The 26,485-nt window shown below is 34.8% G+C and overlaps 1 protein-coding gene across 1 annotated transcript in view; it reads right to left on the reverse strand.

Annotated features, from left to right (window-relative positions):
- LOC129216866 (peptidyl-glycine alpha-amidating monooxygenase B-like) overlaps positions 1 to 26,485 on the reverse strand; it is a 52,758-nt gene that overhangs the window by 17,896 nt on the left and 8,377 nt on the right. Inside the window, exons 3-6 of the mRNA XM_054851080.1 lie at positions 18,765 to 18,881; positions 6,316 to 6,388; positions 4,378 to 4,585; positions 555 to 737 (exon numbers count right to left, since the gene is read on the reverse strand). Of these exons, the coding sequence (XP_054707055.1) occupies positions 555 to 737; positions 4,378 to 4,585; positions 6,316 to 6,388; positions 18,765 to 18,881 (581 nt within the window). The remainder of the gene's footprint in view (positions 1 to 554; positions 738 to 4,377; positions 4,586 to 6,315; positions 6,389 to 18,764; positions 18,882 to 26,485) is intronic.

Genomic DNA, 26,485 nt, shown 5'->3' on the forward strand with positions numbered 1-26,485 from the left:
TTTAATGCATTATATTATTCTAAATATTATCTTGCCGAGTATGAAGCCAAATAGCGAGACAGCACAACAAACCAATACTGTGGTCAACAAACTACCATTTGTAATGCTAACAAGAAAAGTTAACGTCAAAGTTTATTACAGTGGAGTTCAAAGTAGTAGTGTTATTCAAAACTACACTCGAAATTAACTTTCACAAAAGGGAAAGCGAGTGATCAGGGAAATAGAAAAAATAAAAAAGGGGTGCACAAAATAATTTTGTTTAATGATATTCTATTAATTCATGCTTTTGAAGCAAAAATTTTTACATCAATAGATTGTTTTTGGTTCTGTATCATGGAAGAAGAAATGTACATTTAAAATATAAGTAGACATTTAATAAGTTAAATTGAGAGAAAATTCTTTAATATTACGACTATTTATTATTTTCAGCTAATACCGAAAATACCGGTAGTTTACCGCAGCAAACACCGGTATTACGAAATTGCTCGAAATACCGGTATTCGGTATACCGGTACTGCAATCACTAATGATAACCATTGAACTTGGTGTCTTACCTCGCCTGTCCAGCGCAAATACCCGTCCTAGACCTTGCCCATCGATGCTCGCCAATAATTCTCCGAGGTTTGTGTCATCTGTGCCAGTGGCATAGCAAAGAATTCTTCCATTCTCTCTATCAGCTACGCAAATAGCGTCATGCTCAGGAACAAGGGTGAGACTGTGGGGGATGTTCATACCATCTGAAACGAATGGACATTAATTCATCCAGTTATCTTTCAATAAAACTAAATAATGTTAAACAGTTTCAGTGCTTCTTTCAGTGCTTGAAATTACGGATCATCTGCTGATTAGCGACTACTGGAAGGATGATTGGATCCTGAAAGAAAAACTGCTGATGTTCCGTAAAGCCCTTTGGCTGAAAACATTCCTTTCTCGCGCAGATACAATAAATTTTCAAAATGGTTCAGCCATAACATTTTTAGAAGTTAGTTCATGCATTCCCTAAAATCGTGTTAGCTTCTGAAAACGGTGCTTGCTTTAAGTTTTAAATACTTTTACGGTTTTACTCTTTTTAAGCATTGCTCTTAGATTAAAGCAACGAAATGCCCACAATCATATGAACAATTTTCTGTGATACCTTTGATACTTAGTAAAATTCGACCCTAAAATGTTTATCTAACCACAAAGTTGCTGTATCGCTAATCTTTTTTATTTTTATTTTTATTTCTAGAACTCTGAGCTGCTTATGAAATGTGCCTGGTAACTGATAGCGGTAAAAATTGTTAAATACTAAGGGCTATCAATTGTCTTCCGAAAACTTGTATTTTTTACATTGACAAGAGCCAAATTTTCAGGATTTGTAGCAAATTATGATCCAGACAACAGAAATGATCTTCTTTTCGTTGTTCATCTACTTCTTGCTTTCCACACATAATAATGACGGTTGGCTTGTAGTCAGTGGATAAAGTCCATTTCATTCAAGTAATTCAAAACCTTTCTGGTGTAAAGTAACAGAGTTGATACAGTCTGCTCCCGCTACAACGCGATTCGAATTGCGGGAAATGGGTATAACGCAGTTTTTCACGAGCAACGAATTTTAGAACTAAAGCGAATTTTTCTCTCGCAGCAGGAAAATATTTGGAAAGCAATCATGGTACTAAATGTCGATTTCGTTATTGAATACTAAATATTGACTTCGTGAATGTACTTTCATCCTTTTCCCATCACTGGCTACGCAAGTTCCCACGCACCGCACTAGTCTAAATATCGGTTTGTTCGTGTGAAACAACTCCACATTTTTCATTTATTTGAGGCCCCTAGTTTCAAAACCGGATACTTGCAAAAAATTCGATTTTCTTTTTTTTTCGTTAATCTTGTAGAGAATCATAAGGCCTATTTGCCTGCTCAATATTAGGTTCAAAAACCGCTTCTTTCCCCCTTGAAATGGGGCGGGAAGGTCTGCCTCAGTTTCAAAACCGGACTTTTTACAAGTTGAGCGTTTGTCCGCTCCTACAAGTATCCGGTTTTGAAACTAGGGGCCTCATTTATTCTAAATATGCAAGATGCTGAAATATTGTGGCATTTAGACACACTGTTTCATCTAAAGTTTGTGAAGATGGAAACAAAAAACGAAAGTTTGTGGCAATTTAAGAAAAGGTTAAGATTCTTGATACGCTTAAACAATTAAAAAGTTCATCTATGGTAGCACGACAATTAGGTATGAGTGAATTTTCCACACGTACAATTAAAAGTCAAGAAAAGACAATCCGAATTAGTTTAGAACTTAGTTCTAATCTGAAGCTCGAAGAGTAGTGTCTAAGCAAAATGCAAACAGTATAAAATTGGAAGCTACTCTTGTATTGTGGATTATAGACACCCTGAAAGAGGGTTAAACGTTGTAAAAGTAAATGCGAAGCTACTGTACTTTAAAATATATTAGAATCAGGATCTGATGGCGCAGCCTAAGTCATCATCTTGAATTTGTAAGTTATAAATGTAACTATAATTTTATCTACTGTACAATACTATTATAATGCAGCGCTGTATTATTACTACAGCATACTGTACGCACAGCACTGTTTCATTTTATGTCCATTGATCATTAATTTTGTGCATTGTAACTGTATTTTATGTTGGATAATGCAGCTTTTTTTAAAATACAGTAAAAATTCAGCTCTTTATGTAAAAAGAGGAAATGAGAACTGGTAGCGTGAACCCTTGTGGATCCTTCAAAGAACGTAATTTCGGTGACAGTCGCGATATGCGAAAACAAGAATAAATCAGACGACTCAATGTAAAATTATATTTTAAAGTTTTGTCTTTGTTTGAGAGCTTTGGCCCAATATTAACTTCACTGCGTCATACTATAGTGCACAGTAGGGTGGTTCAAAAATACGAGGAGTGTTTTTAAAATAAGTTCCGTTTTGATATAAAAAAAGAACGAGTACAGATAGAGCAAAGAAATTTATTGCACAAAAATCTACCATCCTTACGCTATTTTTTGACATTGCTCCCGTGATTTTCCAAGCATTTGTCATAGCGAGGTACAGGTTTTTGTATACCTATTCATAGAAAATTGCCGCTTGTGTAGTCAGCCATGGGATAACATGTTCTCTGAGCTCATTATTGCTGTTGTGCCACAGATCACCTAGGAAAGACTTTAGATGCCGAAACAAATGAAAGATGCTGCGAGCGAGGTGAGGGCAGACCAGAGGATGTTCAAAAACGCCCCAGCCAAAGCCCTGTAAGAGTCCTCATGGTTGACTAAACTGGCGGTAACTTTTTACGAATAGGTATACAAAAACCTGCACCACGCTATGACAAATGCTTGGAAAATCACGGGAGCAATGTCGAAAAATAGCGTAAGAGTGGTAGATTTTTGTGCACTAAATTACTTAGCTCTATCTGTACTCGTTCTTTTTTTATATAAAAACGGAACTTACTTTAAATACACGCCTCGTATATGTAAAAAAAAGTTTATCCTAGATAATAGGACATCCCTCAATGTTTTTAGACTTGTGGATAGCAATTTACCTTGAAGAATTGTAGCTACCTATTGCAACTGAAAGAGTATGCTCAACCCCCTCCACCAAACTTCACAAGTATGGGGTATTGAAAAAATGTATTGAACTGAAAAAACAATGCTACATATAATATGCACTAGTAATATGCATATACATTGCAATAAAATAATTATTTACAAAAAAAAAAACTAGGGAAATTAAGTGTTTCTAAATTTGTGGCATTTTCTATGGTACGGCTAATGATTAAAGGGTCATTGAGCACCCTCTTAAAATTTGAGTAAAAAGCTAAAACTTTTACAGCATAATACTAATAGTGCGTATAAAAAAAAAATAGGGGGTGGTCCTAAACTCGAACTGAAAAAAAATTTTTTTGAGCAATCATGATTGCTTATTGTTCTCACTTGACTGTTTTGATGTCCTATCATTTTATTTTCCCGCCAGCACCCTCTGCAACATCACCGTCGACCGGCTCCTCACGATGCTGCTCCTATAGCGAAAGCCGTCTCGAGGTTGCATCCATGTCCTACCTACACACATGCGCATACATACACAACTACACACACACACAAACACATATGCCTACACACACATACACATACCCCTTACACACAAACACACATACCCCCCCCCCCCCACACACAAACACACACGCCTACATACAGACACTCGTGATTGCGAAAAACATAATTTGAATTCAAGATGTCAAAATTCAAATTAATTTTTCTTTTATTTATTTTTTTTTTTTTTGAACCTCCCTAGCACACTTCCGCTGGATGTTAAATTTACACTCTCATTGCGCCAATCAAGGTACAACTTCAGTAATATGTAAAAAAGCGGCACACGGGCGAAAAGTTACCTTTTGAGCCTATTTCCTTGATGAGTTTTCCCGTGCCCGTAAACATGACGATCCGGGAGTTGCAGTAGCCGTCGCTCACGAAAAAATCTCCGGATGGCATAACGGCGACGTCCGTTGGCTGGCACAAGTGGTTGTTGCCGGATCCAGGAACGAAAGGTTCACCGATCATCAAGTCCTCACTAGCCTCTCGGGGCGGGAATTTGAATACCTGTGCAGTAGGAAATGGAAAATAAGACTGGAAAGTAACACTGAAATAGTACTGGACGTTTCCTCTTTATAAATGAGGCATTCGGAGCTAGAAGTGGACCAGGTCGATTTTTACATAATCCATTTTAACTCTGAACGTCTCATTTATGAACGTAACATTTCGTTTTGCTAAAATCTACTACGTTCAGAGCTAAAGTCGAAATGGACTTGATCCACTTTAACTCTGAATGCCTCAAATGTCCAGAGCAGTGGTAACTAACCCATGATCAAAGGACTACGTGACTCCTCTAATAATTTTTCATTGAAAAATAGTTCCAACACAAAATTTGAAACATTTGCGACCAAACCTCAAAGAGATATTGGAGTTAAAATTTTTAAGAGACAGTGCAGACGATAAGATTGGAATGGGGTTGTTCACTTCAGTCAAAAGTACTACTTTTAGTTACAGAAATTGATAGAATAAGCAAATAACATGGGCCCAGAAAATACTTTCATTTTCCCAACAGTTATTTCTTAATTAATTATTTTTTTAATGTCCGATTTTTCAAACAAGGCGTGGTCTTGATGACGTCACAATTGATGCATTTTGACGCATCTTTCTACCGCTTTTCCAAGCTACGATAATCAAGAAGCGAATGAAACATCGCGCTCTACGCTTGCTATCAACCATATCGTTGCCAATACACGTGAGTAAAGATGCGAATTTAATATTTTTCTCTGTGAAAATGGCCACACTGAATGGCATTTCATCATTTGTGATGTCATCGGCAGAAATATAAACAATGAAAGCGCACCGACTTAAGTATTTTTTTAAGAATATTAAACTTAAGCAAATTATTTTAAAAATGGTCAGATCCTACGTTTTTAAACATGCTCTTTCAGAAAAAAACAGTTTTAAATTTTTGGAAACTACCCCATTAATCAATCTTTCTGATCGACAAATTGTTGAAGTCAGGAAACGAAATATTTACATTTTTCATTGCTATTGAAAAATAAATACAAATGTTATGCAAAATGTACGTAAAAATACACTACAAAAGCTGGTACAGTTTGAGAAAAATGCACTCAATACATTTATTCAAATTTAAACTCTTGTTAACCGCTATATTTCCCCACAAAAGGTGTTGCTGACCGCGACTGCGAGTATATAGGTCACAAAACGCTGTGTTTTACATCTCGGTAAATATCAAACTTTCTGTGTTGGAATTATTTTCAGTGCAGATTATTTCCATAAACTTAGGTCCGTATAAAAAAAAGTTAGATTTCGTATTTTTTCTCCAATTTTATTTTTCGCTTCAAGCTTTGAATAGCCTAACTGCACCTTATTTTTATCACTTTTGCGCTTGGAAGTACGCATCTGGAACTAAGAGCTACAAAAAAAGGTGGTCTTGCAGGTTCGACGGGGATATGCTACATAAATAAATGTAAGGAGAATTTTAGTCCAAATCGTCCCACACTTGACGTTGGAACCATCCTACTGTTTTACAGCATTAAAAAACTTGCTGTTATAACTTGAGGAACTTATTTTTTAGTTTTATTTAAATGCTAAATTCGCAACTGTAAAACAGTTGCGAATCCTTCTAATTGCATTACAAAATTGAGTTTTGAGTGAGTTTATTTCTGCTATTCCTCCGTTAGAGTGCGTATTCATTTTTTATGAACAAATAAATGAGTGCCAAGTTAAATTTCAAATTAAAAAATGAGAAATTAGAAATTAATGCAATAACTTACCTGATGCAAGCCAACGTCAGTAACCCATGTATTTCCTTGATGGTCGACGGTGAGACCGTGCGGCATGTAGAACCTGTAAACAGAACAAAACGTATGACAATAGCAAAACTACAGAAAAAGGCATATATCCATCCTGTGAAAATTTTTGATGATTAAAAAATAGTAATTGAAATCATGCTAATAAAATGTTTTTATGAACTGTAAACCACATCGTGATAAATAAGAATGGGTTAGGATGAGAGAATAATCATTGTCAAAAATTTGACAAATTGAGATAAACATGGATTTGAGTTACTGTTTCCTTTATCGTTCCTCGATTAAGTGTACCAGTTGCGCAAAAAAAAAGAATACCAAAATGTATTGCCCTCTAGAAGCAAAGGAAAGTTGTCCACTAACCAAACCTTATGCCGAATGCTCTTAGAAAACATTCAGTTTCTAGAAACGGTAAAGGTAACTATGCTACATATCATTCTAGCCCCGATGTATATCAAACTAAATAACAAAAACCGTTATTTAGAGAAAAAAGCAATTACAGATCATCTAGCAGCATGATAGTTTCAATAATGCTTAGATTGCTTTGTGCTTCTGTTTTACAATTAATTTACGAAGAATGTATGTGCTATTTTTTTTTTATTTTTTTTTTCATGCTCTTTTTAAACACTTCCTTACAATTTCCTTGTGCAGAAATGAAGGCAAACTTAAACAGACTATAGAAGAAAAACTTTAAATTCCTTTCCGAATTTTCGTAAACGATCACAATATGTGCCCAATCATTGTATTGTCTGCGATTATTATGTTGGGCAAAGTAAACTAGTGGCAGCGGGCCAAAGTGAAATGGTTAAATTTTTACTCTGCTTTTACCGCCACGTACCTAGTAATGTTTCAACTATGTGTAAATTGTGTAAATTTCAACTATATGTAAATTGTGTAAATAATATGTATATTATTTATACTCATGTAATCTGTACCAGTCAAGAAAAAAAATTACCTCTACAAATTAAAGAATGCTGTAATACAAGCAATTTTTAAAAATTGATACTCATATTGTAAAATTTTGTTGTAAGTCAAAAATTATTTTTGTTATTATTAAATGATAAAGTTCATGTTTTTAACATTTTAAACATTAATTGAGACCTTCTAATTCTTTTTTAAATGTTTTGTACAATTAGTCAAGTACATGCGAGACAAAGTAGACGGGGCAAAGTGAAACACTGGTGGACAAAATTAAGAGATGGAAAGCATTTTCACACATGTCTCGGAAAATATTACATAAAACCGGGACAGTTGGTAGCTATAAAATGACACTATGGCACTGGTGTCACTGATATGATTTTACGTATTCATGTGGGCATTGCTGAGGCTGCAGGAGGTGCAAAAGTCTGTAGTCAGCTGCTCAGCTAATTTCACTGTACAACGCAGTAGCGATTTGTATTGTGTTTCTTGAATACTTTTGTTGTTTTTTGTTGATTTTTAGGTGAAATGAGTGAAAATCATCGTTTAGACGAAGGTATGAGGTGGATAATTTTGAATAGACTTGAGGCAGGACAGTCCTAAGCTCAGGTTGCTGGGTAATCGGGTGTAACTCCAAGCGTTGTTTGGAATTTTTATAGTCAGTCCAAAAGCAGTGGCGTAGTGTCCATAAGACCCGGTCAAGGTCATTCGAGAGCAACAACGCCCAGTAAAGACCAGTATTTGTTACTTACAGCCAAGCGCCAGAGGACGTCTACAGCGACACAGCTGTCTAGGGACCTCACTGTTGCCATAGGAACATTGGTTTCAAGGAAGACAGTTGCTAGGAAGCTCGGTGAAAGAGGGTTGCATGCCAGGAAGCCATTTGCATCCCATCCACTCACTCCCACAAAAGAGAGTGTGTACAATGGTGCAGGCATCACCAGCGCTGGACACAGCTCCAATAGGGTAATGTTTTTTACAAAGATGAGTCCAGATTCAGTCTACACCCTGATTCTCGGCGAATATTCATATGGAGGGAGCCTGGGACTCGATATTATCGTCGTAACATCAGCTAAATGGACCATTATGCTGGTGGAGGAGTGATGGTTTGGACAGGGATCACGCAAGATACCCACACACCACACCAAGTGTTTGTTACTGGCTCTGTGAATACCCAGAGGTACAAGCCGGGGATCCTAGAACCCTATATGAAGTTTTTCAGTTATGCTGTTAAACCTGAATTCGTTTTTATGGACGCACAACGCCCGAACACTGGTTAAGGACTATCTGGAAAGCGAAGATATTCATCGAATGGATTGTTCAGCCATATATCCTAACCTTAACCACACTGAACATGCCTGGGATGCTCTTGGGAGGGCTATTGCAATACGCCAGCCCCATCTAGAACCATTCCGAAGTCAAAAACTGCTCTGGTGGATGAGTGGGAGGGTCTTTCCCAAGCACTCCTTAACTTTCTTATTAACATTATACCATAGACTAATAATAAGAGTAGACCGAGCTTTCCCAGACTTGCCGATGAAAAAATTGGTTCATGGATACATCATGTGACTGGTGGAAGGCTTGGCGAAAACTTTGGCAGCATGGTTGCTAGATGGCAACATTATCTATAGTTTGGAACTCGACATGCATTTTAAGTAATGTGTTTTCATTATAATTTCTTTCCAGATGCAGAGATCGAACTGTTTTTCTTTTAGTTATGAATTATTTTGACATTAGTAATTAGTTTTTGATCACAGTTTTCAGTAACTTTTATTTTATTTGGAACTGCTACGTCAGCGTTGGCGTGAACGTAATGGAGTAAACGTTTTGCGTTAACGCTAAAATGTACTAATCGGAATCTTAAATTGAAATTGTAGGTAAAATCTTACCGTTTGCCGATTCTATTTGGGCGCTTGCATCTTTAATTGCTTAGAGAGTTATTGAAGTTGACTAAAGAAAATGCACAATACTATCTAAACGAAAAACTCACTATATTAACAAAATATTTACAACTTAGAATAACAAATTTACAAATCGGACTCCATAAATATTCCACGTTCCATCAATTCTATTTATTTTATTTCTCGCGGGCGTTGATCGTCTGCTACGATCAACGCCCGCTGTTGCTAGGATATCCACTAGTCACATGGTTTGGTTAATGAGCAGCAAAGGGTTGCCATAGCTCGGTCTATTCTTATTATTATTCTATGCATTATACATACTCGTTGTGCATGCTGTCTATCTGTCAGAGGTGACCACACAACATACTAGAGGCGGCCACACACCATACAAGCCTAACTTTCATTGCCATCTTTGATCATGAAGCTCCGTCCATATTGGACTGTTGTCAATTACTCTTGCCAATGACTGGCAATTTTATTTTTGCTTTGCACACATTATTTTCATACTATATGCTATATCCATACCAAATTTCATTAATTTTTAGCCAGCATTTCTCGAGATATTTGGGAAAATGCCTTCCATCTCTTAATTTTGTCCACCAGTGTAGTTAATTTCATTTACTTATTCAATCCTTTATCAAATCACTTGCGCATTCATTTATTAATAACTAGCTGCGTTGCCCGGCTTTGTTCGGTCCACCTTGAAAATAAAAATTGTGTCAAGTGACGTATATTCAACAATCAGGTGTAAAAAATAAGTAAAAAAAACATCATGATTTCCTTTTTAAACAATGAAGACAGATATTAAAATACTTTTAAGAAATTAAATCCAGAAAGATGGATTTAAAATTCGTAACCATGGAAACACAAAATAAAATAAGTTTAAGGAATTAAAATGCGAAAGAAAATGGTTCACAATTTGAATGGAATCGAGATTTCTGAAACTTGATTAAAAAAGGCTTGTAACTTTTTTCCTTTCGAGATAAAAGCTTATTTTTTCGACCATAGGTCGAGTTAATTCTGGAGTAAAAAAGGTCGCTTTTTCCAATGGCGTCAAAAAGAAAGCTGTGGGACAACTCCTTCACTTTTCATTGATTTATTTAATGAAGAAAGTAGTACCTAAATTTCAGGCAAGCCTAAAAAAATTCGAGCTAAAAACGCAAATAACTCCCGCTGTAATAAAATTAGAGCATTGAAACAAATAGCGTAGAACGCGGAAAATTCTACCCTTTCGAACGATATGTAATATTAATATGTGAAAGTAATTTTTCGCCCTCATATTCGGGAATTTATGTGAAAATTGGGCCTAAATTGGAATAAAAAAAGAACTATTCATCGAATTGTTTTCGAACTGGTCTGCAAACCTTCTCAGGACTTAAGGGAACAAACTGTGAAAATTTCAGCGCAATCGGCCGGGTAGTTCTCGAGTTTTGCGAGTTTAAACAAACAGACGCTTTTTGGAGACTTCATTTTATACTATGTAGAGATTTCATTTGCATTCCTGCATTTAATAAATTTAATGCACGTATTTATTCGTTCATTCGTTCACTTATTTTCTCACTCATTCAGTATTTTACTCATTCATTTCTCCCATACATTAACTTCTACATTTATTTATTCGTTTTGTTGTTTCATTTCCTTCTCATTTATTCATTAATTCCTTTATTTACTCATTTATATGATAAAAAATATCGTTAAAAATCAGATAGGAAATGTTTCTTTAGAAAAAAAATTTTTTTTCACTTTGCGCCATGAAAAAAAGAAGTGAAAAATCTCAATCTTTTTTTAAGGGGGTCCGGGACACAAAAATCGTCAAATTTTGCTTTTTTTTTATCATGTGAAAAATTAGTCCGTTTTTTGCTGCTTAAGAGGACGTTTGAATCTTGTTTCTATCTTAAATAGAACGAACGATATAATTATTTTTGTTGCATGCACACCTAACTAATGTGTACTTAACTTTAAAACTTTAAACGCGTTTTTCTCCATGATGCAATTTTTCCCGATTTCTTGCATTCAAACTCTTATAAGTCAGGAACCGATGGAGATAAAATAATGAAACTTGGAGCATATCTTTTTCAAACAGTTTACTTTAAATTTTATTCGGCGAATTTGAAAAAAACGTTTACTGCAAAAATTATGATTTTTTTTTTTTAAAAGTATCTTCGAATTTTTATTCAAATATTTTTTATTGAATCAATATTTTTAAAATCGCCGAATAAAAATTAAAGCTTAGATATTTGTGCGTAATTTATTTCAAAAAAAATGAAAATTGATCGGGAATATTTTGAGTTATAGCAATTTAAAGCAACTCCTTTTTTTTTAAAAAATTATTAAATTTAAATAAAAATTTTTTTTTTCATATTGATGTTATGATTTTGCTTATCAAATAAATGGTGAATCAGTGCAAAAAATTTCAAAACTCTAAAGTATATAATTAAAAAAATTTCAAAATGTGTCCCGGACTCCCTTAAGGTACGAATTTACAGCCAAAAATAAGAAATAATATTTCATTGAAAGATTTATTGTAAAATATACTATTCTTTCTTTGTGTACCGTAATTTTCAGAAAGAATTTAATTTGTTCATTTTGAAAAAAGTAAGTTGTCTTAACCATTTCACTTTGCCCCACATTCCCTCACATGAAATAGTTTCAAATGTTTCTAAAGCGAATAATTATACGTTTCGTTGAGCAGTGAAATTTAAAACGTAAGTAAAAGTTTTAGAAATTTTGTCACTTCCTTATCTCATTAGCATCAGTTATTTATACATGATGTTCATGTGACGTCAAATAACTATGGTTTGCCCTTTTTTTTTATACTTTGAACTTTTTTTTAACATTATCTTGAAATATTTCACCATCTTACTTTGCCCCGCTATTTTACTTTGCCATACATTCCCCTACATAATAATCACAGACAATAGAATGATTGGGCGCATATTGTGATCTTTTACGAAAAGTAGTAGTTCGGAAAGGAATTCAAAGTTTTTCTTCTATAATCTGTTTAAGTTTGCCTTCATTTCTATGTATGTATGTAGGTATGTATGTATGTATGTATGTACGTATCTCGCATAACTCAAAAACAGCATGCCGTAAAAAGTTGGAATTTGGTATGTATTGGGTTGTTCGGAAAGTCATTTCGTTTTTTTTTGGGGGAACATGAAAGACAGTTTTCGTATAATGAATAAATATTTTATTAAATTATATATTGGCCATTCTGGTCCAACACCTTTTGCCATCTTTCTGGCAGTAACATAATTCCCCTCTCATAAAAGTTTTGGTCCTTGCTGGCAAAAAACTGGTTCAGGTGGTTTTTGACATCTTCATTTGAGGTAAAGGTTTTGCCATCCAAAAAATTTTGCAGGGACCGGAACAAATAGTAGTCGGAAGGCGCCAGATCTGGAGAATATGGTGGATGTTGCAGTACGTCCCATTCAAGCTGTAAAAGTTTTTGGCGAGTGACCAAACTTGTGTGAGGCTCCGTAAGGACATGGGGCACCCACACATCGAGCTTCGAGGTTAAGCCCATGCCTTTCAAATGGCCATAAACAGTCGAATTCGACAAATTTAATCTCTCACCGATCTCTCGTGTGGTTATTCGCCGATTTGCATCAACTAATGCCTTTATCGCATCTTTGTCAGCTTCGACCGGCCTTCCAGACCGTGGTGCATCTTCGACATCAAAATTGCCGGATCGAAATTTTGCAAACCAGTTCTGGCACTGGCGTTCTGTTAACACGCCTTCTCCATACACATCCGTCAATTTTTTTCTCGCTTGGACAGCATTTTTACCTTTTCTGAAGTAAAAAAGTAAAATATGACGAAAATGCTGCTTATTGCTCTCCATATTTAAAAGGGCACCAACTAAAAACTACTGCGTAGAATTAATAGAACTTTTTCACACACAAGCCTTGCAATATCAGCTCTCAAGACATATAATGGTTATGCGGCTTAAGTGTGAAGTTGGTTTCGAAAAATCGTAATTTAGTCCTCTGACGGGAAAAAACGAAATTACTTTCCGAACAACCCAATAGAATCCTAGTGGGTCTAGTTGTGCATCTCCCCTTTTGGCTTTATTCGGATGTTCCAAAAGAGGTCTTTTCCCTTTTTGGGGGAAAAATCAGTGTTAATTTCAATGCATACTCAAATGATGTTATAATTTGGCGAACATTTGGCAATATTTCACCAAGCTTTTGGTCGCCAAATTTTGTCACCAACTTGACGCCAAGTTTAAGACAAGTTTGAAGAGAAAATAAATATGTTTTGAATCTGGTTTCAATTTGTCGTTATTGACGATATTCAGAGAGTTAACCATTGAATCACGTTCAAATTGCCGATAATGGGAAAATTAATCTCTGTAAAACGCTTTTATGCTTACACTGTAAAAAAAACTGTAAATTTTGAAGAAGTTATCCGTATTTTTTACAGAAAAAAACTGTTCGTAATAAAATACAGGATTTCTCTGTTTTTTTTGAATCTGTAACCGGTTATACTTTGTTTTTCTTCGAATCTTCGCCCGCGTGTTTGGATTTTGGTTCTCGTGCTCGAGTTTTTGATCTTATATTTAATTAAAGCGAGTAAGTCTTAAATCGTTTGCAACTTCCATTTCATTGCATCCTCATCAATATTTTATTATTATGTTTTTTTTGTCATCTGTTACAGAGGCATATTCGGAAATTTACCTTTGTATACATGTATTTCGTAGTAGTATAGTAAATATTGAAAGGGATTTATGAAAGTATAGTTTCATTTTTTAATCTTCATAAAATAATAAATCAGCTTGAATAAATAATAAAAATACGGAAGATTTCTGTAAAATAAACGGAAGAAAACTGGCGTCCTGGCTGACAGTTTTTTTCTGTAAATTTTACGGATTTTTTTTACAGTGTAGGTTCGAGACAAGCTAGGGGTGAAAGTATTTAAAGGGTTTTCTTGTTTACTCAAAAGCACTATCTTATATATTTAAACGAGCAATTCTTGTGGGTATGTATATATTTCGTATCTCGAAAACGGCTTAACGATTTGGATGAAATTTTGGATTTAATTGTAAATTAGCATTCTAAGTTGATCTACATCAGCGTTTTTTCTGTAAAAAAGCGATTTTTTTACAAAAAAAAGGTTTTTTAATACAAAGTCTAATTGAGTTAAGCCTTGAAGTAAACTGAATTGACGCATCAGGCAGACGATTTGCAACCATAACAATGAAAATTTGTCTCTTCTAGCTGTAAAATTTTAAACTTGCTTAGGGTTGCCAGGTTGGCTGATATTAGCCACTTTGGCTCATTTCAATCACACTTGGCTAAAAACGAATTCAAACGCTCTATGTAAGTGGATGTAAGGCTTTTTTTTTTAATCAAAACTATTGCTTGGCCGTCTTATTTTATTTTGGCTTCTTATAGCTGAAATGATTATAATGCTGATGAAGTGTTTACATGTATATCTCTCGTTTCTAGGAAGCATCGAGAACCTTAATATTTCGTTAACGTGATGCTTTTCGAGTATATTTGAAAAAGCATCGAACCTTAGAAAAATACGAGTTGACAAAGAATAATTCTTTTAAAGCCGAGCAAGGCTCGGTCGTCCAGGTACTTATCATTAAATTGGCGTAAAAGGAAATCATGGGATGCACACATCAGCCCGTTTTTATCAGAATTTATTCTGGTGCTGCGATTATACAGACAAACACACAGATACACGTCAAACTTAAACTCTTTTTTTTCCTTAAACCAGGGGTAAAATTGCCTAGCTGTCGTTAGCAGTTGTTTTAACGGCTGTTTTTTAACTGATTATAACGAAAGTGCTCTTTAAGTCTTATGCAATATTAGTTCTCTAGTCTATTTTTCTGTCGGTCAGCAAAATCTATTAACCCTTTATGAAATTCCAAGGTTTACCCCTCATTTCAAAGCTTAACTAGCCAGCTAATGACGAAAATGGACCCACGGTCAAAAAATTTACCGTTTCTCATTTGAGATGTAAAATCATCTAACATTGTTAAGGGATGCGCCGATTTTTCGATAGATTTCAATTCGGAGTTTCGATTGCGGAAAGAGAGAGCCGGATAGCTTAATTGGTAGAGAGTTCGCCAGTCCCGAACAGAGTTGGGATCGAGTCTCTGCCTTTATACCATATTGAAGTAAGTATTTTGCGTATAACATCTTTGGCGTAAAAAATATTGCAGCGGAAATTCTCTTATCATTTTTGACTCTTGGATACAACCTACAGTAGTTCTTAGTCCAATAATTTTCGACTTGGCAAATATGTAAACATTTGTGTACATATGGTGTTTCTACGAGGTACTTTTACAGCAGCACGGGTCAACTATACTTGCTTGCAACTTAAGTTGACAGTGACGTCACGATGCGTGGAGGAAAAAACCGAGTAAACAGATAAAATTTCTCTCTCTCTCTCTCTCTCTATATATATATATATATATATATTTATATAAATGAATGTTTGTCTGTATGTCATCCATGAACTCAAAAACTACCCGGCAGATTTGGCTGAAACTTTCACCGTTTGTTATTTTTGGTACTGGAAATGTTTATAGACCAGTTCGAAAAAAATCCGATCAATAGTTCCTTTTTTATTCCAATTTAAGTCACAATCCATTGGATAAATACGAATAAAATGATCGGCTGCAGAAATTAATTCGCGTGAAAGATCTCATTGATAAGAAGTTAGCTGTTGCCATTTTTCTTGAGTTTGAACAAATAAATTCTTTCTTTATTGTTTTATGGCTTTTCATGCAACGGGGGGATTTAAAACTTTTTCTATTTGATACTTTCAGCGATTGATTGATCTTGCAAACTGCGTGAGCACAAAATTTCAGTATAGTCACGGCTTCACTTGATACCTGGACCGATTATTATGAAAATTGCTATGTATATGTATTTTTCCACGGAGAAGGTGCATAATATGCTCATTGAAGCCACTCGCCACCAGGTGGCACTGCAGAGTAGCCACTTCTGCCCCGTTCAACCGATTGTCATGAAAATCAGTATAATGATGTATTTTTTTTGTTGGCGTAGCAACGCGCGTCGGGTACAGCTAGTGTGTGTATATATATATATATATATATATATATATATCCCTCTCCTACCTTCTTCACGAATAAGAGAAGATAGCCACCTGTTTATGGGCTGCTATTGGCTAGCGCGCTTGGTTCAAACTGACAAAATGCTCCGCGCTGCTTCGCTGGTAAAATGAAAAAAAAAAAAAAAAATGACAAAAATTATGACAAAAAAAAGGTTGCATATGCGTAGGTTTAACTAACCCATCCTATTTCTAAAGTGAAGAGCGTACTTTCAACCGAATATCGGACAAGGCACTAAGGCTATTTCCTTCGCTTCAGCTCAGCGTATTTCTCCATTGTTAAGTAAGCTTGCAGTAGAGTATAGCGAATATATATTTCGCGACGGCGCACAGTGGTTCAAGGGCGGAAAAAATAGTCATTTTTAAGTTTTAAGATAAAAAATATTTCATGCCATAATTACTTAGCCCTTGAGTTGTAGTAACTTACTCCACAAGAGTTTTTTGAAAAAAAAAATCGTTTTTACAAAAAAAAAGCCGAGATTGTTGAACAATTATGTTTTTACTTTTTTCGGACGTACGACTTATGATTCAGTTTTAATTCATTCGTTCAATATGAAGGACTAAAAATTTAATAAAATTCATTTCTGATTGGTTTTTCAAACTTATAGGATGCATATTACATCGTAGTTAAAAATGAAAAAATCATCAACATTGAAAATTATTTAAAATAAAAAAACATTATTTTCTTAAAAATATAATGAAAAGTATTGTGGAATATACTTTTATCGGCGGCTTCCGGTGGGCTAAAATTTACATATATCAATAGTTTAATCCTTCCTGTAAATAAACAACAACATTTTAGCTGCGACCACCTGCGACTGCAGTCGCGGCGGATGTTCTTGTTTGATCTTCGCTATTTACGAATACCAATTTAGTAAGTTAGAAAATAACTCGCAACGGTATAACGGGGGTAAATTGCTTTTTTATCAAAAAAATTGGTCATCAAATTTGACATGCTCCAGACTAACGTATGTCACAGTTTCACTACTTTGCAGGAGAGTCTAAAAACGTTTGCTAACTCACGAACGTTTGTTTCCGAAAGTTGGGGCTTTTGAAACATTCATAAATAAATACAGAGGATTTTTTTAAAAACAGATTTACGTTGTTATGGCTTAATGCGGAGCATTATTCTACATGCAATGCAGTAGTAACCTGAAAATAACAATTTTTGGAACCGTTTGGCTTTAAAGAAGATACATATGAGAAAGAAATTTTTAAAACTCATATAGAATTCTATATAAAAATTAAATAACCATTCTGTTCATAAAACAATGAAATTAGAAAATCATTAAACGTTTGAAGTTTCTGATTTTTTTCGAAATCATTCTAGTGTAAAGCTGTTCTCAGTTTGTCAACATTGCCAGAAAATATTGTTCGAATGTATCAATTGCAATAAATAAACCTTGCGTGTGGCATACGACTGATTTAATTTATATTTTTCACTAAAAGCAGAAATGGATTTGAACACAGAGAAACCCCGATTTCACGTTTCTCAGAGGCCTGAATCAAACATAAAATACGGGAAAACGTCAATTCAAACCCAAAAACATAAAATAATGGAAAACGTAAGATACGAGAAATGTATAAAAAGCAAAAATCAGATAATTAAACAAAAATAGTAATAACGGTTGCTACGATGACGCTTATAAAATGTAAACATGCGATATTTTACGAAAAGAACATTTTTGTACACACCAGTTTATATCATTCTAACACATTAAGTAACGAATCCGGGCGTTTAGGTTGAAAATAGTCTGTAATAATGAATCATTGAATCCAAAGTAAATACAGCATCTTCCAGAATTGGAACACTTTGCAAAGTTTTCTCCTGGTCTTTTTGATAAAGAAAATAGTCTTTCACTATTATAAAGCTCTTAAATGCAGTATTGAAAGAAGAGACAAGTTGTGTTTCCTCTTCTTCTTGTTAATCTTCAGTCCATAAGGTCAGCTACGGATGAAGCAGAAGCGTTTCTGTTTCCATGGATTAACTTTCAACAGACTGGATTACGTTTAAAAATGCACAGAGGGAAACACTTTTCTTAATTTTAAAACATTTTTTCTCATTTTTTTAACTGGGGAGGGAAAACATAAAATGCGGGAAATTCATAAATAACAAACTTTTTACCCGGGTTAAATTAATATTATTAGTGTACAGAAAAACTGGGAGCTGATGATAAAAAACGTAAAATGTGGGGAAAACGTAGATTCGAAAGACGTAAAATCGGGGTTTCGCAGTGAATACGATCAGCAAGCATGAAGATAAATATTACCATGCAACAATTTTAACAATTTTCCAAAGCATTTTTTGAGAATATTCAAAGTTATTGAATTTTTTCCGCTTTTTTGTTGTTTTGAACCACTGTGCGGCGTATCAAAGAATTTTCCTAGGAAAAAACTGTATGCATGTAACTCAAAAATGTCTCCCCACAATGAATTATTTTTGCAAAGTGAACATTCTCAACGTAAAAGGAGTTCTGATATTTAAGAGATTGTTGTTTATTGACTCACCTGTTCGATCCCCAGCTATAAATCAGTTTACTGGTTTTTGGATCCACAACGATGACTGTGTCATTCTGGATGGGTCCCGTAGAAGTGTCTGTCAGACGAAAGTTACGATCAAAGGTTCTAAATGAAATTGAAAAAAAAAAAAAAGACAGTTATTTAATCAGCTGCGAAACTTATTTGGAGGTAAAACCGCTGTTTACAGGAGTAATTCTCATTAATCTCTGGCTAATGGGGTCGTTTCCGAAGTTTTAAAAGTATTTTTTCTGAAAGAGCATGCTTAAAAACATAGGATCTGACCATTTTTAAATAATTTGTTAAAGTTTAAAATTTTTAAAAAAATACTTAAATCGGTGCGTTTTCATTGTTTACACTTCTGACGTGTGACATCACAAATGATGAAATGCCATTCAATGTTGCCATTCACAGAACAAAATATTTAATTCGCATCTTTACTCACGTGTATTGGCAACGATAGGGTTGATAGCAAGCGTAGAGCGCAATTTTAATTCGCTGCTTGATTATCATAACGTGCAAACGTATTAGAAAAATGCGCCAAATTGCATCATTTGTGACGTCATAAAGACCACGCCTCGTTTGAAAAATCGGATATTTTAAAAAATAATTTAAAAAAAACTGTTGCGAACATGAAAGTATTTTCTGGGTCCATGTATTTTTTTTGCTCATTCTATCCATTTCAATAACTAAAAGTAGTACTATTGACTGAAAGGAACCACCCCATTCTCTCATTAGTCGCAAGTCATGATTTAAAATGTAAATAAAACTCATATATTCTTCATAACACTGAACAATATGCGAAGTGTACTTCAGATAAAAATATATTTCTTGAATAATTGTGGCTGAAAATAGCGAATCTTACTAGTTTTTGCTTACTACGCGCCATTTTCCTAAAAATCGACATTTTACATTTCATTTATTTAATTATTTATAATTTAAAAAAAATATATATTAGCTTCCAAACAAGTGCCCTTATAGAAAAAAATTACGCAGTCATGAGATTGCCGACAGAAGTGAAAACTTGAAACTACAAAAGAAATTTGGTGTGTTTGTGCGCGCGCGTGAGTGGTGTGTGTTTAATTTTCATTTAAAATTAATTGTGGTTTCAAAAATCAAAATTTTATAATTTGTAAATCTAAAATATCAGCTACAGTCTAGTTTTTGCATTTATCAGCAATCCGAGTATCAATTACAACCATTTTAGTATGGTCTATTTCAGTTCGTTTGTGAAGTAAATATTGATGCAAATATAGAAAATATTTGAAAATAAATTCTTAGCTTGCGTTATTCAGTTTTCCATGCATAAAAATAACAAACAATACACATATTGAACTTTCCACGCAATGAATTTACTGTATTACCCCCTCTTTAGCCGACATGCCTTGAGATTGACCAGCATGACGAAAATTCGAATTCGAAAAAAAAGAAAAAAAAACAATTTGAACTTTGACATCTTGAATTCAAATTATGTTTTTCGCAATCACGAGTGTGTGTATGTAGGCGTGTGTGTTTGTGTGTGGGGGGTATGTGTGCTTGTGTGTAGGGGGTATGTGTATGTGTGTGTAGGCATGTGTGTTTGTGTCTGTGTGCTGGCATAAGTGTGTGGGTAGTTGTGTGTATGAATGTGTGTACTGGGGTGGTATGTGGATGTAGGCATATGTGTTTGTGTCTGTGTGCAGGCATAAATGTGTGGTTAGTTGTGTGTATGTGTAGGCGTGTAGGTGTTTGTGTGTATGTACATGTTTGTGTGTATGTGTGTGCGTGCATGTGTGTGTGTAGTTGTGTAAGTATGCGCGTGTGCGTAGGACATGGATGCAACATGGAGACGGCTTTCGCTATAGGAGCAGCATCGTGAGGCGGCCGGTCGACGGGTGATGCTGCAGAGGGTGCTGGCGGGAAAATAAAAGGATAGGAATTGAAAACAGTCAAATGAGAACAATAAGCAATCGTGATTGCTCAAAAAAAAGTGAGCAAATGGATGAAAAGACATTTGGAAAAAACCAAATGCCGACTTGTTTGCCCTGTTTTTATCTATATATATAAAAATGGATGTATGTTTGTGGGTGTGTGGGTATGTGTGTATGTTCCTTATACAAATCCACAGTTTTAGTCGGATTTCTTCCAAATTTGGCACAGAGGTAAATTATTGCTCAAGAATTCATATAGGCTGGTTTTTGGAATTTAAAAAAGATCCAAAGAGGTTAAAGTTTATATTTTTAATCATAAAAGGGCTGTTTTCGGCATAACGAATTTCCGTATTGTTATGAGTTTGGTCTGAATGAAAAGCCTGTAAAAAATGCCCTAAATGAAGTCTCTTCAAAAATGAACTGTAATCGTTAAATTTGTGAACCTTGGTTCGAAGCAAATGAAAATGATTAGCAACTTATAACCACCAGGGGATATTTTAAATACAATCAACACTAAAGGTATTCTCAACGTTGACCGTTAATGCCGATTTGCTACAAGCGTCGAGCATGTTTGGCAAGAAATTCGAACGATCGCGAAATGCTGCTGTTCAGCGTTTTTTGATTAGCATTCTGCAAAGCAGGAATGCATTGCGGTCTCCGACGGTTCTGCTTGCTTTCGTATTTCCGTAGCAGAATGGTAAAACGAAATTATAGATCGGTATTTTCCACATGAACAGCCCAGAAAATACTAAAATTATTTGGGTATCAATATTTCATTCATTATCCGTGTACAAGCTTTAACAATTTAATGTTGTATGGTCCTTAAAACCAACATGCATATGTTCTTTATACTGTTCCATGATTTACGTCGGATCTTTACCGAATTCGGTTCAACTAAGTTAAACCACTCCAGGCTATCATCATCAAAGAACAGGGGTAAAAAATACTAATATAGCAAATAAATTGCAAAATATTCATTTTTGTGCATAGTAATGTAGCTGGAATTTGTCTTTCAAGGGGGGGGGAGGGGTCATGACGTTTCTTTAATGCACATAAACTACCATACTAGGATTCCCATTGTGTGCTAAAATTAAAGGTTGTGCACCTTTTTTATCCGCAAAACTGCACGGAAATATAATTTGGCGGAATTCATACAATTTGAGAGAGATGGAGTTTAAAGTTTGGAAAAAATGCAAATAAATATTAATTAAAAAAACTGCAAAAAATTTTAACTATTTTTTTTTTGTTTTAAACTGCAAACAATTGCTACGTTTTTTATATAAAAAAAATTTTTCATTTGAAATTTTATATTACCTTAACGCTCGAGTAATAATGCACCGGATGAAGCATCTTCGCCAACTAGCAATAAATTTTAAATCTGTTAGAGGGTATGATGCAACTTTTGACACAGAAATTTTTATTCAAAACGGCAGGATGAAATAGGGCTCCACAATATGAAGTTTTTTCTTCATCGTGAAATAAGTTGAACAAAGCTACATTTCCAATTACAAAGCTCAGTGCGATAACTGCTATTGTAAACAATCGAAAATTATTGGAAGTTTATAGCTACCATTAAGCATTTCAACCGTCATTGAAGAAGTGCTCTGAGATATATATGGAAAATTATCACTGTAAATAGCTTAAACTCTCTTTAACAGTATAGGGATAAGGTGAAACACTTTGTATCTCACATGTAACCACAATGGACCTTTCTTAATCTTCAAGAGATTGCAATCTTCAGTGAGATTTCCGTTTTCTATCACGAGCAACAAGTCATAAGAGCAGTCGATTAAGTGCTGTAAATGCATTTGAGATGTAACTATTTTCGATATAGATAGCTTTATATTACTTGCTCAGTTGGTTTCACTCAAAAATGTAATTCTTCTTGCTGCTGGGAGGGGGACTAAGAACAATATTTAGAAAAAAGGTTTGGGTTAAATTTATGGATCAGAAAAATTTGAATCATTTAAGTTTAAAATTTTTAAACTACGTTTCAAAACGTGAAATACATTTCGTAAGCTATTAAGAAGTGGATAAGGGGAACAAAATATGCAACAAGATTCTGTAAAATATAAACAAAAGATTTGTCTATTATACCGTAGTAGGTAGAAATAAGACGTTTATTTTTAATTTCATGGCCTACAAATAATTTCTTAAAAAAATCTAACGCCGATAGTGACCAAAATGCGCACGCCTACTTCTTTCTCTATAACGCAGTTTAATTGACGGTTTTTAAATAGTTCATTCAATAAGTTCACGTCCACCTACTTCCATTTTTATTCTTTTACACAACTTAAAATAACAACTGTAATGTAGTCAGTGGACCCATTCCCACCACTCACGACTACTGTGTCTCAATAAATTAAAATTTTGGTGTTCTCTAAGGAATAATTTGTCTAAAGCAGCAAACTTAAATACTTGCTCTTTCTACCTGCATCAGTGTGAGATATCATGTATAACATACGGCAAGCATTAGGTTTTAAAAATTTGAACTAGAACTTAAATCTTGACAAATTTCAAATCGTTACAAGATATTAATTTTATTCTCTAACTATTATTTTTACCTACGAAAATAGAAATTTGACGTCAATGGTCAATATAAGATAATAAAATGTAGCTGACGTGCGTCTTTTTAGGAAAGTTACACTTATCCAATTTTACTCAATGGTTTGGCACTAAATTTCCATTTTAAGAGCAAGCAGACACATTTTGTAAAGTTTTTTTTATAGTAATCAAACTTTTTCTGCGAAATGTGCTTGCCTGTAAACATACAAAATAACGTATCACTTGATACCTTCATTCGAAAAACACCGCCGGGGAATCCGTAAAACGAAGTGTTTATCGTCTATTAACAATACTGAATGAATTCTTTATTTTCCGTATGGTGGACTATCTGTTTAGCTTTTGGACATTGTGGATGATTTTAAATTAATCTGAAAAATATTGTAACTGTGTCCAAGGAGACTATTTTGTATATATTTTTGCCTGATAATAGGGATTGCCTCCCCCCCCCTTTTTTTTTTGTAAGCTCACGACTCTTTTTAAGGAAACATTCAATGATTTATTTCCGAACAAAATGTACGTGAAAAGTACTATTGCATTTTTTTAAGTCTTGGGGAAAGCAAAACCTACAAAGGCGGCACAACGCTTTTCTTTCGAAGCATCACGTAAAAGGTTGTCCCACGAGATGTGCAAAAGACAATCATTTGCCTTTGCATTAAGACAATTTATGTACCGCCTGGCTGATTCAACCTCAGACAACGTACCAGTGGACACTACAGATCCTAGACAACGTGCCTCATACTTTTTCGCTTTAAGTTGATGCTACTTTTTCGGCAAATGCTTGATTTTCTGTACTATGGAAAGTATTTTGAAGATTTGAGCCTAGAGAGTGGTGCGAATGCAATTTTTTACTCTCATTCAGATAGAATTCATTCATTTCATTATCCAAAAGATATGTTGCATTGAAAAGCACCCGGGCAACGCCGGGTAATAAGCTAGTGTATTTATATATACTACTATGCAATCGATGTTAAATTTCACTTCAACGATTTTGATTCGAATCTATTTAAATATCTTGTAAAGACTGCGTCAATTGAGGCAATGAGAAGCAAGGGGGTGTAAGTGACAAAACTAAAAATTTGGAGATAACCAGTACAAATAGTAGGGGTACCTCCCCTCTGTCTTAGGGCAAAAGATATCACTAGTAGCCCTTGTAGGTACTACTGTAGAGCATGATTTAGAAAAAAATCAATGAAAGTCTACCTAGGACGTTATCTTTAAGCGTATTTTACTCAAAACTTGAGAATGTCCACTTACATCCCTTTGCTTCCCGCTGCCTCAATTGTAGTTTTATATCTCGTTGTGCTATGATTGCAATCATTGGACATTGTTCAATTCTCTGTTTAAAAACTCAACTAATTGTAGTTTTTTATCATCTGCAAAAATGATGTTGAAATCCCCCTGACTAATCATCAAATCTCTTCCCAATTTTATCTTAAAGTAATGCAGAAGTTTCTTTAGAATAAATAATTTAATTTTCATACAGAAACTCTCGTATTGCGCTTAATGATTTATCCAGTGAAATACAAACCACAACCATTTGCTATCCATTTTCAGAATGGCAACAGCCAAGACATATCAACATTGCTTTTTCTCATTTCCAAAAATACCCAACGCGCCTAAAGAAGTTTTCACTTCAAAAATATTATATACTAGTGATACCCGCACGGCTTTGCCCGTAATAGAAAAATCAAAAGATCTTTTGGTTCGCCTGTATATTTACAAATAATGTATGGTGAATTTTCTCGCCAGTTGGCTTGTACCCATCTTACGGTTCCACGTTATGATAATTTCGTATCTCGCCAATTGGCTTGTGCCCACGTTACGGTTCCACGTTATGATAATTTCGTAATTTACTCGTCCTTCTTATGATATTTTTTTTCTTAAAATTGGAATAGAAAAAGAACCACATCGAATTTTCGAAAAATTGCTTCGAGGTGCACACCCCCATGCTACATACTAACTTTGTGCCAAATTTCCTGAAAATGGGCCGAACGGTTTAAGCGCTATGCGCGTCACAGACATCCTACAGACATCCAGAATTAGTAAAGAAGATAAAGAAGAAAAGAAAAGAAGAAAGATAAAGTAAAGAAAGATAATTTTCAGAACAAATTATTTCCCATTTTATTTAATTTCTGTGAAAAATGGGCTTAAAATTGGAATAGAAAAAGAACCACATCGAATTTTCGAAAAATCGCTTCGAAGTGCACACCCCCATGCTACATACTAACTTTGTGCCAAATTTCCTGAAAATGCGCCGAACGGTCTAGGCGCTATGCGCGTCACAGACATCCTACAGACATCCAGACATCCTCCGGACAGAGAGACTTCCAGCTTTATTATTAGTAAAGAAGAAGCTTAAACATGTTTACTTCTGCAGAAGAAATGCGATGCCCCGAGTGAGGATCGAATTCACGATTGTCAGATTACTCACTCAGGAATCGGATCATGTGACTGACTACCGAGGATAGTAATCCCAACGAAAACAATGCATGTAAAGGAGCAGAGAGAAGCCGCGCATGCACTTTATTCCAAATGTCGGTGACGGTGTCGCAAAATGAATAGTTTTTCCACGCCTCAAAAATGCTAAAGTTTTCATTCCTAAAATCTTCAATCTTTTCATCAAAAATATATGACATAAACCACTTGTGAATTCGCAATGCGCCTTTTTTCCACCACTACACAATTAACTCGGTTTGATGAAAATATTTGGGAAAGTTCTGGACAAAGGAGTTGTTTCCTTACATCACAGGAGCAAATTCAAAATTTCAGGTAAGGCAAAGGTAAATGGAGGGTTTTTTATTGGATAATAAAATAAAGCAGTCTTTCCTGATGAAGTGATTGAAAATTAATCGTCATGAGCAGTAAAGAAAAAATATCTGGCATTCAAATTCATGTGCACTTTTTATGGTAAAAGTAGGTCTTCTACAAAAACGATACGTGACACTCCATTTTTTTCTTCGATATACGAATCAATCACATTTTGTTTACACTTAATCCCATAGAGTCCTCTAAAGGACAGATTAAGTTCAAATTTGTTGCAGAGTGTAGTTTCACCGTAATACGAAAAAGTGAAAACAGTTCTTCTCTTAAGGTTAAGTTCAGTTTGAAAAAACTAAACCAGGCAGCGTCGCAATGCTGTAATTAGGATCTGCGTAGTCATCATAATGTTACCGGGTTAGGTTTACCCCAACTACAAGGTACATTGTTTTTCGCATAGCCATGGGGAGAACGATCGAT

This window comes from Uloborus diversus, chromosome 2 (genome assembly GCF_026930045.1).
Source record: "Uloborus diversus isolate 005 chromosome 2, Udiv.v.3.1, whole genome shotgun sequence".
Lineage (NCBI taxonomy): Eukaryota > Metazoa > Arthropoda > Arachnida > Araneae > Uloboridae > Uloborus > Uloborus diversus.